Below are 16,209 nucleotides of genomic sequence, written 5' to 3'. Positions count from 1 at the left end.
TCTGACTCCCATACAAACTGTAGTTACCGACATTTGTAGACAAATACAAATATGTCTGCAAGTTAGTATAACAATGCTGACGGCCACTCAGCCTTCTAGTAGATGCAGCTGGTATCATTTTGAAAATCCTAAAGCGCCTCATCCTTGAGTTATCACACTCACAAACTTGAGAGTCCACCCCCAGCAGGGTGATGACACTATCCGATCATCCTTAGAGGGGTTAAAATGTTGCATACATCTATGCAGTTAATACACACAAACGCTGTTTTGGCAGTCAGGTTGTGTTTTTCCTCCTACGCTCCAGTGTTGAAATGACAGCAACATTTACAGTAAGTGATTCTATGACACACAGAGTCATTGAGTAAGCAGTGTAGTAAAACTATCCATAACCCTTCAAAGTGTCTCGGTCAGCCTCATTGCCGTCATCATCTCAGCTGTGCAGTGTCTGATTCAGGCTGCAGATAGACGGCCGTTCCACTACACCACAGCTGTAAATGAGGTCCAAAAAAGACCATTCCCGTCGCTTATCTCGCTGTGTGTAAGTGTTTACCTTGGCAATCCTGACCGGGCGTCTTTGATCATATTGGAGATTCCATCAGGTGGTAAACATACACACACACACGCAGAGTTGTAAATTTTTCGGTTATCAACAAGTGGAATATTGACATCCTCTGTGGTGATTGCACACAATCAGCACAGATCACAAAGCTAATAGAAGAAGAACGAGGGTGGGGGTTACTGGTTTATCATTTACCCGCTGAAAAACACAACCTTGGTTACATGTCAGCGTGTATTCTTGTCGTGTTGCCATGACAACCTGTCACGCAGGATGCTCCGCAATGCCATGGCATTTCCACACCAGTGGTAAACACACACACTCTCACACACACACACACACACACACACACACACACACACACACATTTTCACAGCACTGATGAATGTTTAGAGGTCGGGTCTTCCTGTGACAGGACTTGAAACATTCCTTTTCTCTCACCAAAGCCTTCGGTGGGGTGGGGTGAGGTGGGTGAGGGTGGGAAAAGACACAAATGAATACCCACTGAGGTCCTGATGCCTTTTATATGTAAAAATCATGAGAAACTTACATTTTTTCTCATAAGCAAAAAACTTTAACTGCCCTAAGCAGGAGGAGTGCCCTAAGCACTGTGAATGTTTCCTGTTAAAGCTTTCTTCCTCCCCACATTTGCCAAGTCCTGCCTAAGGGTGGGTGGGGAATTTGAGTTTCCATGAATTGGTAACCTCTGGGGAATGAAAAAATGAAAGCAGTGCAAAATATTTAAAAAGATTGCTCTTAATCCCACTAGACTCCCACGTGTAATCTTAATATCCAACTTTATAGCATATTTACAACCTGGCCCAAAAAGAAAAACAAAAAAACAGAAGTAGTTTCAGCCTAATCTGACCCACTGAAATTGTCCTCTCAACCATGTATGTGTGCTGATTGTTCATTTTAGTTTTAACATCACAGCTTTCTATGTTCTACAAACCATCAAAGCTTCTGCTTCAGCATGGGAGAAAAGTACATCAAAGTATAAAAAACTAAAAGTATTTCATCGTTCTTTAGCTTTAGGTCTCTTTCAGTGTTTAATTCAAATAGAACTTTATTTATACAGCACCAAATTACAACAACAGTCATCTCACGGCCTAAGAGCCAGCATTTGGCCACAGTGGGAAGAAAAAAACTCCCTTTTAACAGGAAGAAACCTCTGGCACAACCAGGCTCAGTGAGGGGGGCCATCTGCTGCGACCGGTTAGGGGTGAGGGGATGGGGACAAGACAAAATATACATTGTGGATTGTGGACTGTGTTTAGTAGATTTGTGGATCCTTATCACATTTGACTGGTGTTTCCTTATATGCAAATACCTGGTCTAGTGAATGCTTGAAGATTGTTGAGTTGTGACACTCGCTTCTAGATGTTTGCTTAAGATGTCTTATGATTTGATACAACATAAAAAAACCCTGCAGTGTAGTTTCTGCAAAACAAACCAAAAAATAGGCCCTTATTATGTGTATCTGTTGCATTTAAACTGTTATGAGCAATAAACTTAAGGCATATTGTACGCACACCCACACACTTAACTCCTTTGACATGTTTTTACTAGAGCAGACGTGTTTATGTCATCAGCGCGAGGTCGCCAATGCTGAGCAGCACCAGAGGAGTCAAACTGCCACTGACCCCGATGTTGCTCCAACTTCTTACATGAGCTACTCTGTTTTTCTAGCGTTACGTAACTGTTTAACTAAATTTCATGTCCTCTCCATATGCACTCTGTATGTGCATTTCTGTCTGTGTTTGTTCAAAATAAGCACAGAATGAGAGTTCTTAGTCCAGGAGACACGTCTCCACTGGCTTTATTCTTCATAATCATGGTACGTCAATATAATTGCAGTGCAAACACTTATATTTTAGTATAAAATATTTTCTTTACCAAAATTTACATTCACATAAAACATCTCAATAAATACATCTTCAACAAAAGAACTTGACAAATATTGTATCATCCATAATATATCTCTACAATGTACAATAATAGCTAGTAATACCTACATATAACAATTGAAACCCGTATCATACAGTATGAAAATATCCAATTTACAGGAAAAATATTGTACACAATTCCTTTTCATCAACTTTCAATTAATTGTTTAAAGCAAGTGTATAAAAAATCCTCATTTTAAACCTTTTATAAACTTAAATTAAGCACTCAAGCTACCATATAGATTTAAAATCTATTTTAAATATGATAAGTCCAACGTAATTTCCGTCAGGTTCCAAATAAATCTGCTCAAAATCGACACTTGCCATCATTTTGAGTAACAAAACTCAATCAGCTCGAACAGTAAAAATACAGGCATCCAACAAAAGAAAATCCACAATAACCGTAGCAACGCATTCAGTTGTGCTACAGCTCAACACGAAAAAATCTGATATGTTTATGAAAATAGGTTGGCACATTAGAAAATCAGCTACCTGTTGATTACAGCAGGAGCAGGGAGGAGGAGGAGGAACCTCTCCCCCCAGGCCTGAAGTCTATCTATCCTGAATATGTCCTCAAAAAGGTTTGCACACCAAGCTCATGAAGAAGACACGGGTCAATTAAGCACCTTACATTCAAGAGGACCGCTACCTTTAGCGCATGCATGAGGACTATAATAAAACACAGTCAACGTGTGTCCGCTGCTCCGCCTGCATTAGTGCTTCATCAAAGCATGCATGTTTGATCTGCAGGCTTCCAGGCAGTGCATGCTCGTACAGATTAGAGGAAAGTTAATGGCTGTGGTAAGCCATACTGTGAGTAGCATGCTATACCGTAAAATAAATCATCTGGGTTTGCATGAGGAATCCAGACACAGAGGTTTGTGGGAATCTCCTCATAAACAGAAGGTTTCTTTTTTTCCGCCCTTTCCAAAGCAGCTTCGAGTTCATAAAAATAGTAGAACAGAATATTTTTCAACACTAGAAAATATTTCTTTGTAAACAAGCACACAGAAAAAAGTTCTCTTTTTTTAAATATAATTCATTGAGGAAGAAGGAATCACACTCGCACAATACTAAAAATAGGTTTTCTAATTCATGCTTCAACTCCACAGATACAGACTGGTGTGGCTAGCTATGCACACACTATTGGCTACAAACACTATCAGGTCAAAGTAGGATCCAGCTGGCTACAGCATGCAAGGAGTGAATAGGCTGAGATAGGAGACAAACTGCTTTATTGCTACACTTTGACAAGGAAGAATCTGGAAGTCAAGCATCACAGGGAAACAGACAGCACACATGACTGAAATGCAGCAGTGGCATCATGCACTTAAAGACGCTGAGCAGCTCGGCTCACTGAATCAAGAGCTTGCCTCGTGTACGAGGGGTTCAGCGAAGGGGCAGAAATGAAGCATACAGCATCAACCACCCACAAATGGTCAAAGGCAACGCCTTGTTGTATTTTGGCAAGTTCATGTCATTAACTGCCATCTAAAATTCCACAATTGGCTTCAACCGCTTTAAACACTGTTGTCTCTAGGACAATGATGCCCCTAAAATGAATTAATCTGATAAATCAATCTAAAAGGCAACAAAACAAATGGCAAAAATCTCATTGTGAAGAGTGGTCGCTAAGGCAACAGCACTGTTTTGGTTTTAGACGGGGAGAAAAGAGTCAGCTAACGTTCTTAGATTTCGGGACACAGTTGTTGTGACAGGTTTGTGTGCTACACTTTCAATTGTGCATTGCGATGTGTTTTTATTTTTATGCTTATTTAGTTTATCGTAGTGGTGGATCCAGTTTTTTGGCAGTCGGCTATGAAATCCTGGAGACATCCTTGGCCTTTGATTGATGACAGAGCAACGTGGCATCCTGTATCCTGTTCATGACATCCCGCTGTGTGAAACAACAAACAGGGTTTGAATGTGGAGGGACAGTCTGATCGAGGACGCCTCAGGTTCCAGGCTTTAGGCCCAAATCCAGGCTTCCCATTGGATGATCAGTGTCTCGCCTCCCTGTCTTCCACAGACAGAAGAAGAAGAGTGGAGAACAACCTTTCCTCTTTAAATAGCCTTTCTCTGCTACAGCCATCTGTGTTACTCACCCACCTCCACTCTTACATTCTTATTTTTTCGTAGTCACGATGGAGACAGTGCCCTTCACACCACTGCAGTGGGAACAGAGGGCAGGTACCTGGTGGTGCTGGTGGATGTGGTTGGTTTAGCCACACTTGGGCTTGGGGTCCTCATAGCGGCGTAGGTGGTCACCGTTGGGGCGGGGCTAAGCCTGGTGCACACACTGCCGTGAGCGAATGCACTGGCACGGCGTTCACCGTTGCCAGGCTGTTGCTGGGTTTGAGATGGCCTGCTGCCTTGTCTGCGTCCCTCCAGGAAGTATGTAAGCATCTGACCTTTGCCCTTCACACTGACCTGGCCACGGCACACAAAATTGTAGTAATTGGTGATGAGGCGATAGACGTCCTCTGTTACCTGGTGGAGGCACACAGACGTTTGATGAGCTTTATGACCAAATATTTTACCATGACACACCTACGACATGACAAAAATGAACAAGAGATTGCACAAGTAAATATATAAGGAGTTTGCAAACAATGAAGCAACAATAATATGCTTTTTAAAAAAGACAAATAAAAATTTTATGTGGGCAAAGAATTACATCTGCACCTGAACACAAAAAGAAAAGATAAAAGTGGGTCTTACAGAAGGAGGAACTATCGGTAATCTTCTTATTCTAGTACATTTTTTTTAATATTAGAAAATGTAATAAAAATATTTATTTTGTATGGTAGCGAGGAATCACACAGAAGGTCCTTAACCCATCCCTTGTGCAAGGAAGAATAGCACGAGGACTGTTAGAGCTGCACAATGCCCTCCAGCCGGCCACTGGTGTGAATGTCTCTGACCAAACACTCAGAAACAGACTTCATGAGGGTGACCTAAGGGCCCAATGCCCTCCAGTGAGCTCTGTGCCCACTGCCTGACACTCTGAAGCCCTAGTGGCAACAGACTACCAGAACTGCCACCACTGCTACTCTGTGCTTTTCACAGATCAGAGCAGGTTCACTCTGAGCATATCATCAATATCTTTGATTGCAGATACAAAGCTGGAGACAAACAGGAGAGACATTTTCTCTCGGCGCAGGAAAGCATCAGTCAAATCATCACATACTAGGGGAGCGAACTATGAGCACAACATATCATCACCACATCTCCATTTGTTTTGCAATTTTCAAGTGAGGTCATGCTTTAAACCTCCACTCTATGGACACAAGTACTGGGACACCTACACATTGCACCTAGAGGAACTGCTTGATCATGGAAACCCATGACATGAAGCTCCCAATTTTGTGCAAATGTTAATGCCCGAGGAGGTTTAATGAGTCAGCACAGTGTTGGCTTTTAGGCACCGTGCACCACAGCACTCAGTGACCCTGCTCTGTAACTTTATGTGGTCTGCCACTTCATGGCTGGGTTGTTGTGGTTCTTAAATGCTTCCATTTCACAATAATACCACTTACAGTTGACCGTGAAATATCTATAAGGGAGGGAATTTCACAAACTGACTTGTTGCAAAAGTACCATCTTATTACAGTACCATGCCTATATTCCTCTGTGTAGAATGACCCATTCTTTCACCAGTATTTGTACAGCCAGACTGCATGGCTAGGTGCCTTATTTTATATAGCTGTGACTGAAAACACCTTTTTTCTTATTTTTTGCCTAAAAAGAAAACACATTCTTAACAATCAAGTTTTGCACAAGAAAGTTAAGCTTATTCTAGGAAAACATGTCTAGTGTTTTCTGGAGCTTTATTTACCAGTTACAGGGTAGGACAATGGTTTGGTTGAAATTCATGAATAAGAATAATATTATTTTTCTTATTTCAAGAGCAAGTCCACTTAAACAACTTTTTTATTTAAGAAATGAATTTAATGGGCAGCAGTTTAGCTCACTGTATTGAGCGGGTGCCCTCATGCCACATGGCAGAGAGCGGCCGGCCCTTTGCTGCATGTAATAAGTCAACTTTTTTTCAATTAAGCATAAATTTTAGACAGTTTTGTCTAGTTTAAAGGCATACAGCAGTTAGATTCATTTGGTAGTTTAAAGGATTCTAGTCAAGCAACTTTTGCTTACCCCAATGGCAGATTTTTTTTTCTCAAAAGAAGACAAGATTTTAGAATATTTGGCTCATTTCATGTGGGGCTGTTTTTGCAGTGCGAATAATTAACTTGAGCTTGAGTAATTAATGTGACTTTTTGGACCAGCCTGGACCCCCAAGGCCCGTTCATAATGCCAGTGCTGAATAAGTCTAAATGTATGCATGTTGCTAGTTTGACTTCCTGATACCTTCTGAAAATATGTTAACCTAAATCCCGCTGTTGGTTGTACTCCTCCACCTTCCTTCACTGTTATGGGCAAACATCCACACAATATGAGGCAACTCGTGTTTTCAAATCATGCTGTGAAAGCAGACTTACCCTATCGAAATCAAAATTTACCATAAGAAAATTTCCTTTCAAGTATAAAGCAAAGTCATTTACATATAAAAGAATTGGGCGAGAACCGAATCCTGTAGGATTCTTGCTCTAATCACTAAAAACATTATTTTTCTTTTTTCTAATTCATGGTTAGAACAGCACCGTTTGGACATCTAAGTTTTAGCAGAGAAGACTGTAAAGTTTATGTATCTTAGTTTACATGTTTTTCATTTTGAGCTGCTTTTTGATCAAGCTTATAGTTGGGGCTGGATCTGGTGACCCTGAACTAGTCCTTAGTTATGATGCAATAGGCCTAGGCCACTGGGGGCTTCCCATGATGGACTGTGTTATTTCTTCAATCACCTCCTTTCACTCTGTCTATACACCACTGTATTTAGTCATCATCTTCCACACTGTGTCTGTGGTCCTGTCTTCCACCCGCCCAGACAGTGGGTCGCAACAAATGCCCCTCCCTGAGCCAGGTTCAGGCAGATGTTTCTTCCTGTTAAAAGGGAGTTTTTCCTTCCCACTTTGACCAAGTGCTGCTCATAGGGAGTTTCTGATTGTTAGGTTTTAGCTGTAGCGACTGATGTTGTGATTTGATGCTATATAAAGAAAATTGAATTGAATATATGAAAATAATGAAACACATGAACTTTATCTGAACTTTTCTAATTATTTCCAAATAACACCCTCTAATCTGTTTACCTTTGTCAAATAAGAACTAGTCATGTCAATAATAAAAAGCTACAGTATGCAGCAACTGCTTGTAAAGCAAACATTCAAACTTACTTACTCTTTCTTAATTTATCCCCACTCAATGAGCGAGAGAGAGAAAGAAAACAGCGGCCTAGCAGCGAGCCAGAGAATGACTGATCTACCTATGCGGTGTGAGTGAGAGCACAGCAGAGAATTAAACAGTTGTTTTCTGATTGCTTCACGGTGGTTATGTTTTACGGCACAGCATAGACACGCCCACACCTCCACATGTGTGGTGTGGTGTAGTATTACTGTGCTTCACTGAGTCTCCATCAGTGAAACATGTGCTTTACTTACAGAGCGCAAAAGAGACAGCAGTGCTTGGTCATTGGTCACTGCATTTAAAGTGGCACCAGCTGCTGTTATTAGCTACAGGCAGCACACTCACTGCCCAAAGAAAGCACCCCAGGAAAGCCTTAAATGTATAAAAATAACCCTCAGGGGCCACAGTCTCCACAGGTAAATACACCACTACACACTTCGGGAGGGTCTTAGGTGATGACTGGGAGAGATTATTTTATGAGTCTATGCAAGTGCTTTCAAGGAACATCCTTAATATTCAGATATGTCCAGCAAAAACCACCCAACTCAGGGAAAAGTTACCCCAAAACCGCTAACTTTTTATTTCAAATAGCACTCTAAATATCTTAGCTGGACACCTTTATGCTGTTTTTATTTTTTATTTTTTATTCTATGACTGCAATATTGATCTGCGTTGCATGTATTTTCATAACACAGCAGCAGCTTGTAATTTTAGTGAGATCTGTACATTGTTATATTTGGGAATAGAAAGAAGAAGGATAGGTAACAGAGAAGACATACATGTGGACTGACGAGCTGTACCTGTATCTTTCCTTGTACTCCAGTGCTGTCCATCCTGCTGGCTACATTCACTGTGTTTCCCCAGATGTCATACTGTGGCCTCCGGGCTCCAATCACTCCTGCCACCACTGGGCCCACATTGATGCCTGGTGTTAACATGAACAAAACATATAATGTCTGGGTCACACATGCATATTACATATGTGTGCTACTTATTTTCAAATATAGTTTTCATGTGCTTTCATATAATTATAACAAACATGTCGAGCTTCTACTGGAATTACAAATTTAAGCAGTGCAGCACTAAGAAATGAGAATTACAAAGTAATTGCTGAGTGTTGGTTAGTGATAGGATTCATTTCTCTTTCCACTAACATACACCAAACAGCTAGACTTACCCAGCGTTTTTCAGCAGCTGGTGGCATATCTTTTAACTTTTCCTTTATGAACAGCAGATGTGAAGAAAAAGTTTTGATCATATTCCTCATTTAATTCCTGTCTGGACCAGTCATTAATTTTAAACTGGAGTATATTGTAATTCATTATTATTAGGCTGTTGTAAAAACTCCCTAAAAAGCCTTCAGTTGATCCAAAATGCGAAAGAAAGAGCATATATCCTATACTGGCTTCTCTTCATTGGCTGCCTGTTAAATCCAGAATGAAACTTAATGTCTTCTTACATACAAGGGGTTGAATAATATGGCCACTTCTTATGTTAAATAAGCAGTGGCCTGATACTTATGGTAGGAGTACCATGGGAGGTAGAGCCTTCAGCTCTCAGGCTCCTCTACTATGGAACCAGCTCCCGGGAGGAAGATTGAGGCAGTCTTTCCTTCCCATTATTGCCAAGTGGTTGTTCGTAGGGGAGCATCTGATTGTTGGGGTTTCTCTGTATTATTGTAGGATCTTCACATTATAACATAAAGCATCTTGATGTGACTATGACGACGATTTGGTGTTCTGTAAGTAAAACTGATTTGAATTTCCAAGAGACCATTTTCTTTACGTCAGAATAAAAGTGGCATGTTATAGTTTTTCTCTGATTGTACTCATGTCCTGAATCACTTTAAAGTTTTCAAAACAATATTTGAACTCCTACAAAAATCAGTGTCTTACTCGTGCTCTTCAGAAAGAGCATTTCAGGTTAATTATTAGCAATTGGAAATATTTTAGGAAACTATGGCAAATGATCTGTTTATTTATGTTAGTGCTAAGAGAAACATTTTACCAGCAGTATAACATGCTGCTGCTGCTGCTGCTGCTGCAGTAAGAAGAAAAGCATTGTTGCAAGCCAAAGATAACATTTCCAGAGGATGCATTTGGCATACACAGTGTTTCTTTTCCCAGTAACACTGCAAAGGAGGGTATGAAGAATGGGAATGAGTGATAACAGGTTCACTGATTCCCAGTTCTGGTGTGTTACCATAATATTCTATTGCACACAGTAAGCAATAGTAATAACGCCATAGCAACGATAGATGTTTTTATGCTACTTCTTCTCTTATTGTAACTGTAGTTTACTGATTTGTGTGATTATTAAAACACAATACATGCAATTAAATCTCACTGCACTTAATATTAGCATCTAAAGAGTACTGAGTATAGATGACAGTTCTCAGAAAAACTTTGTGTACACTCTTAGTGTCACAGAAAACATGTAGTGCAAGGCTGTTAGGAAATTACACAATCATACATGCACATTAACAGACACACTGTCATTCTGATACACTAAACATTTTTAGCACTGTTCTAAAAGAGCATCATATTTTATACCCCATAAAGTACTGCCCAAATCTATCAGACATGGCTTCTTGTAATTTCACATGTTTAAACTCACACACAAAGCAATAGTTTAATCCAACAGGGACCAATGGGCTTGGTCTATCTGTCATTTCCATATAATATTAATGTTATGCAAATGCAACTTTAATGAAGTGTTTAGTATACTTATGATAGTAAAAAACGACTGCAAGAATTTCATATCATTTATATCAATATCATTTTTAAAACTATGATAATGCATGTTTGCAAGACTTTTTTTGCATCAGTATATTGCATCATCTATGTAAATATTTCCCAAGGACTTCAGTGATAGACAGAAACATGGCGCATATTGAAGTTCTAACTTTGGTTTCTTTCCTTTTTGGAAATCCAGAATTGCAAAAATTACCAAAAGGTTGCATTTCTGCAGAGTAAGTCCATCCAAGCACACAAACAGAGGCAGTTTCTACATGTGGAGCCACCTAGGCTGCAGACAGGATGGCACTGTGTACACCAGGTTTCACTGGGATTAAACAAGGGCTCTAGCTGCAGGCTCCCCACAGGATACCCAACACAATGGAACCCAGAACTTCAGGTCTCGCTGTGACGAGCTTCCTGTGGGGAACGTTCTTTCTGTGATGCATTTCCTCCCAAGCTTAACGGCACCGAGTGTTCACGGTGTCCAGTGCAATAGGTCAGAAGTTCTGACATCCATATTTATAGAGTGTGTATGTGTATCTCTTCACTCACCTACTCTGAGGACAAAGTCATTGTAAGACTGGTAGTTGATAGCATCCAGGACATCAAACATCTCGATGGCAAAATCTGACACGGTGCATAAATGTGAGGTGATGGACTTTTTCACCTGAGAATCAGAGGAAGACACATATGTGACATATTAATGCAGAAATAAACCTGAAGTAAGAAGCAATATTACCCTCCATTTCTGTTTCCCTGATGTGGTAACATGTGGCTTTAAATGCACTTTATGAAAGCAGAATATGCTGAAACCACAGATACCAGTAATCCCCCACAGAGGATTTTGTGGTGTGAAATGTGGCAGTGTTTAAAAGATCAGCACTCAGAGAACACAAACTTGGAAAGGCTAGGCCTCTCAACAGTACCCTGGACACCCGGAACAGTTTTCAAATGTGCAAATACACTGTAAACAAGTACAAAAACCTTATTCAGGAGATAAATATAATTAGTAGAGGTCTACCTTTGAAGCAGTTGTAGGAACCAGCCCAACTGCAGCCATGTATGTACTGCCAATGGTCTTAATTTTCTCAATGTCCCTGTAGCACTCTTTATCCATCAGCTGGAAGTGGGGAAAAAGAAGGAAAAATTGGACAAAAACAGGAGAAACAGATTACCACAACAAGAAAATTCAAATCAAATTTTCTGCTGATTTGTTGGTTGCACATTCTTAAAGCCATTTGATTGCAGTGACTCATTTTCAAGTTCAAGAAACCCATTTGAGATGATCTGAACACTACGCCACACTACCTGAGCCTCCACTCAGGTAGGCTGTGGTGTTTAAATTATACTTAGTTGGTAGTAAGGGGGCCCAAAGTATGTCAGGAATATATCACCCACATCGTTACATTACATCCCCACAACCAACCAGATACATTACAAGGCAGGATGGATCCATGATTTAGTGTTATTTTCTGACCCTACCATATGAACGTCACAGCAGAAACTGAGATTCATCAGAGAAGACGATGTCTTCTGTGGTCCAATTTTAGTGAGTCCCTGTGAAAGTAGCCTCAGGTTGCTCTCATTAGCTAACAGGAGTGGCACCTGGTGCAGTCTTCTGCATCGAGGTTTCACATTATCTCTGTTCAGAGATGCTCTTCTGTATTACTTGCAGTGAATGGTTATTTGAATTATTGTTGCCTTCTTTTCTGTTCAAAGCAGTCTGGTTCTCCTCTGACATCTACAAGACAGTTCTAACTGCCTTGTAACCTCAAGGAAACTCTCTCTTTTTCCAAACCATTCTCTGTGAATCTTACAGATGGTTGTGAGGGAAAACCCCAGTTTCTGAAAATACTTAGACTGGTCTGGCACCAACATATTCTAAGTGACTTAAAAGACCTTTCTTCCCTATGCTGATGCTCAGTTAGAAGTTCAACAGGTTGCCTTGACAATCTCTACACACCTAAATGCACTGCGTTGTTGCCATATGATTAATTGATTAGATATCAGTCATTAACAAGCAGCTAAACAGGTATACCTAATAAAGTGGTGAGTGTGAGTGTATATTACAAGTGACAAACAAATCTGAATACAATTTAAAATGGACTTGTTTGGCATGTTTGAGTAAAGGAATGCTTTGTGCAGCTGATTATAGATTCAAGTTAGCCAAAAATCATCTGTAAGTAATTCCTTATTTTCCCAGCTGCCACCATTGCTTTTTATATTCCATAAATAAACAGTATTTTCCCTTGGTCATAGCCACATCATCTCTGAAAATTGCACTGCTGGCCAGAAGATTCACTACACGAAAAACATATAAAATGCTGCAGATTTATGGATGATCTGATGGAACAAACTATTTCAGTCACCTCATCAAAGTCAGCGATGATCTCATTGAGCAGCCTCAGACACTCAACTCCCATGTTGTTTCCATCGAGCTCGATGTAGAAATCATTAAAGTTGGCGATAGAGGCGAACAACACTCCGACCTGAGCGTACGACTGATAGTACAGATCCTGCAGGGTAGAACAATTCAATAAAAACAATTCAACAACCCATACTACCAAAGAAGAAAAAATATTTGCATATGGATGATTGTGCTAGCTTACTGAATCTTTGAGCAAGACTGTTGTCAGTATTAAATAGCAGTGACCCAGTGCCATCACAACCCCAACAAATAAACATGCTTCATCCTGATGTCCATAGTGATTCTTTTCCCCCTGTTTTCAGGTAAAAGTGTTTAAAAGTTGATATATTTCCAATGTGTACACTGTTAAGATATTTAAGAGGTAATCCTTCATTGTTTTGTAAGCGTTAGAAGCATTATATTACAGTTTTGTGCACATATACGTGGCGGTTTTGAGCCCCAGTTAGGTACTGTGTAATGACCAGTAAGATAACGGCAGGAGCTAAAAACGCCGCTATTGTCAGCCATTTTGTCAGGAAACCTGTTCTGGCATATATAGTAAGCACTTTAGTATTTTGGTTTATTATTTAGTGATTTTCTTCCACCATGTGACATTAAGCAGTACAGAACGTGAAACGTTTCTGTTCATTTGCACTGCAATAAACGACTGCATGAGAGACGCAAGTCACATTCACTGTCGTGATTCTTTCCCCCCCTGTTTTCAGGGGTGTAACATTTGGAGGCACCGCTGGGATAGCTGCTTAGATGTCCGGTGTCCACATCTGCACATCGTAGTCCAAGCCAGCCAAATCCCCCCATACAACCCAGTAGAGCAGGGCGATATGACCAAAAATATTTATCACGATATACATTTGAAAATTTGCAATAACGATATAACTGACGATATAATTGACGATATAATTGACACTAGACAAAATATTTTACAACTCCACAACTTTATTAGTGCAAAAAACCTCATCAATGTATTTTCACTTAAACAAGCAGCTTTTTTTATGTGCATTAAAGTTATATAAAAATGTAACAGTGCAAATTCCTTGCTGACAGTTTAACCAAAAGACATTTCCAGTGGAAATTGGCCGACATATCCTCAGCATAACCATGTATAATATCCACAAAATTTAAAAAGAGGTTATACACACACAATACGGTAATATTATGTTGAAGCACAGTACGTATCACTCCACGAGGCGCCTGCCTAATATAGCCCTAATGCTCCAACAATCCATCAAGCGGTGCGGCTTCGTAGCTTAGCAAAGTCGTACTAAAACATTTGACAGATTTTCAAGCGCCGTGTACGACATAAAATCGTTTCGAGGTCAGTAAACACAACCAGAATTCAAACATAAGGCACACGGGATTATAAGGGGCACTGTCGATTTTCAGAAAAATCAAAGGATTGATTTTAAGTGTGCTGTATTTTCCAAACAACATGGTAATAACGACGGCCCGCTAGCATGCGCTACCAAAAATAGTGCTTTGTTGTGTATCTGACGAACGAAAGCCAAACCAGTTCCACACCACTGAAGTTGCAGCATTTTTACAAATCAATTCTGGTTCATCCGTTTCATTTACCGATCCACTTTCGCTCTTCTCATTCTCCGTCGCCACCATGTGCGTATGTAAACAAAGGCACTGCGCATGTGCGTTTTACCCATATTCTATCGCGATATTATATTTTCCTATTGTTGCCCAAAATTATACCGGTATTACCGTGAACGGTATGATATAGCCCAGCCCTATAACCCAGGCAGACTGCAGTGAGGAAAGTTTGCTATCGAGGCGCACTGGTAGCTGTGTTTTAGCACGTTTCCTGAGGCTAGCCAGAGATCATCAGGGGCTGCAAAAACGACATTCTTCCTGCCTACTGCCACAATGTCTTCGGTGGAAGAGGTGCAAGAAGAGGTTGTGCGTGAAATGCACACTCTATCCAAAGATCAACTGGTGTCAATCTGCGAGTTCCTTGGCATTGCAGAGAAAATAGATGTTAGCAGAAAAACTGTCACTGCTAACACACATTCAAATACACATGGAGAGAGAAGGTATAACAGTACTTGAGGATGATGGAATGTCAGAACTGTTGTTGCTTAATGATAAGATTGCTGAAGTAATGAAAGAGACAATTGTTGAGACTGAACCAAATGCAAATGGAAGGGGTTATTCAGGGCACAGAGAGCAACTAAACACTGCAATCTCACTGGTAACAGAGACAGCTAATGCAGTTAACACAGCGGTTAGTTCTCACTCCCAAGCTAATCGCTCTGTCCCTAACTCATCTGTGTCAAGTACCCCCCAACGACCAAGCCCTTACTGGCAGAAAGATTTCAAAATATCAGGCCAGATTGGCGAACCAGGTCAAAAAGATAAACTGACATTTTCCAGTCTTGCTCACCAGATCGAAAATGGACTGAGCAGAGGCTACTCAGAGCTTGACATTGTAGATGCTGTCATCAGAGCTATCTTGCCAGGTCTACAACTACGCAGCTATTTGGAGGGAAAAGCTCAACTCACCCTTACGACTCTACGCCGCATACTGCGCTCCCATTTCCAGGAGAAGAGCTCCACCGAACTCTATAAACTTGCCTCTGAAGTACAGACCCCAAAAGAGACTGCTCAAAGCTTCCTGATGAGAGTTTTAGATCTAAAGCAGAAAGTCTTATTTGCTTCCCAAGAATCAGAGTCAGGACTCAAATACGACCCAGCTTTAGTCCAGCGTATGTGTTTGCACACCATACTCACAGGCTTCCAGAGTGACAGTGTCAGGATAGATATGCAGCCACTCCTGTTAGACTCTAAGACACCTGATGAACTCCTGTTAGAGAGGTTAAATATGGCTTGTGCCAATGAGGCAGAAAGGAAAGACAAGAAGAACAAGAAACGAATGCTGCACACACTGCTACCTCTATGGGAGTAGAGAACACTTTCAGGCTGGATGTAGAAGCAGAGGTATGAGACCATATAAAGAGAAACATTTAAACCAGCAATGGTTACCACCGAGGGACGAGTGTTAACCATGCCCATCATCCACAAGTCCCAACATTGCTCCAACTGTAAACAAGAAAAGTCAGGCATGAGACAGTGTTCAGCATCTAAAAACGCACTTTATTGTTCAAAAGCATGCCAGAAGCAACACTGGAGACAACATAAGAGACAATGCACTGGCTTAAAGACTAACAAAGACAATGAGACTGTTCAGGTACCACTGCCGCCAGCTCATGTAAACACTAGAGATGGACCGATCCG

General features: G+C 40.7%; 1 protein-coding gene across 1 annotated transcript in view; it reads right to left on the bottom strand.

Moving 5' to 3' along the window:
- Positions 1 to 2,337: 2,337 nt before the first annotated feature.
- The window catches only part of LOC102303795 (adenylate cyclase type 1), a 71,084-nt gene continuing 57,212 nt past the window's right edge, over positions 2,338 to 16,209 (bottom strand). Inside the window, exons 16-20 of the mRNA XM_005937224.3 lie at positions 12,911 to 13,057; positions 11,563 to 11,661; positions 11,094 to 11,208; positions 8,604 to 8,728; positions 2,338 to 4,992 (exon numbers count right to left, since the gene is read on the bottom strand). Of these exons, the coding sequence (XP_005937286.1) occupies positions 4,663 to 4,992; positions 8,604 to 8,728; positions 11,094 to 11,208; positions 11,563 to 11,661; positions 12,911 to 13,057 (816 nt within the window). The 3' untranslated portion in view covers positions 2,338 to 4,662. The remainder of the gene's footprint in view (positions 4,993 to 8,603; positions 8,729 to 11,093; positions 11,209 to 11,562; positions 11,662 to 12,910; positions 13,058 to 16,209) is intronic.

This window comes from Haplochromis burtoni, unplaced genomic scaffold, assembly GCF_018398535.1.
Source record: "Haplochromis burtoni strain Fernald_Lab_line unplaced genomic scaffold, NCSU_Asbu1 Contig_99, whole genome shotgun sequence".
In the NCBI taxonomy this organism is placed as follows: Eukaryota; Metazoa; Chordata; class Actinopteri; order Cichliformes; family Cichlidae; genus Haplochromis; species Haplochromis burtoni.
This window is presented reverse-complemented; position numbering and strand designations above follow the sequence as displayed.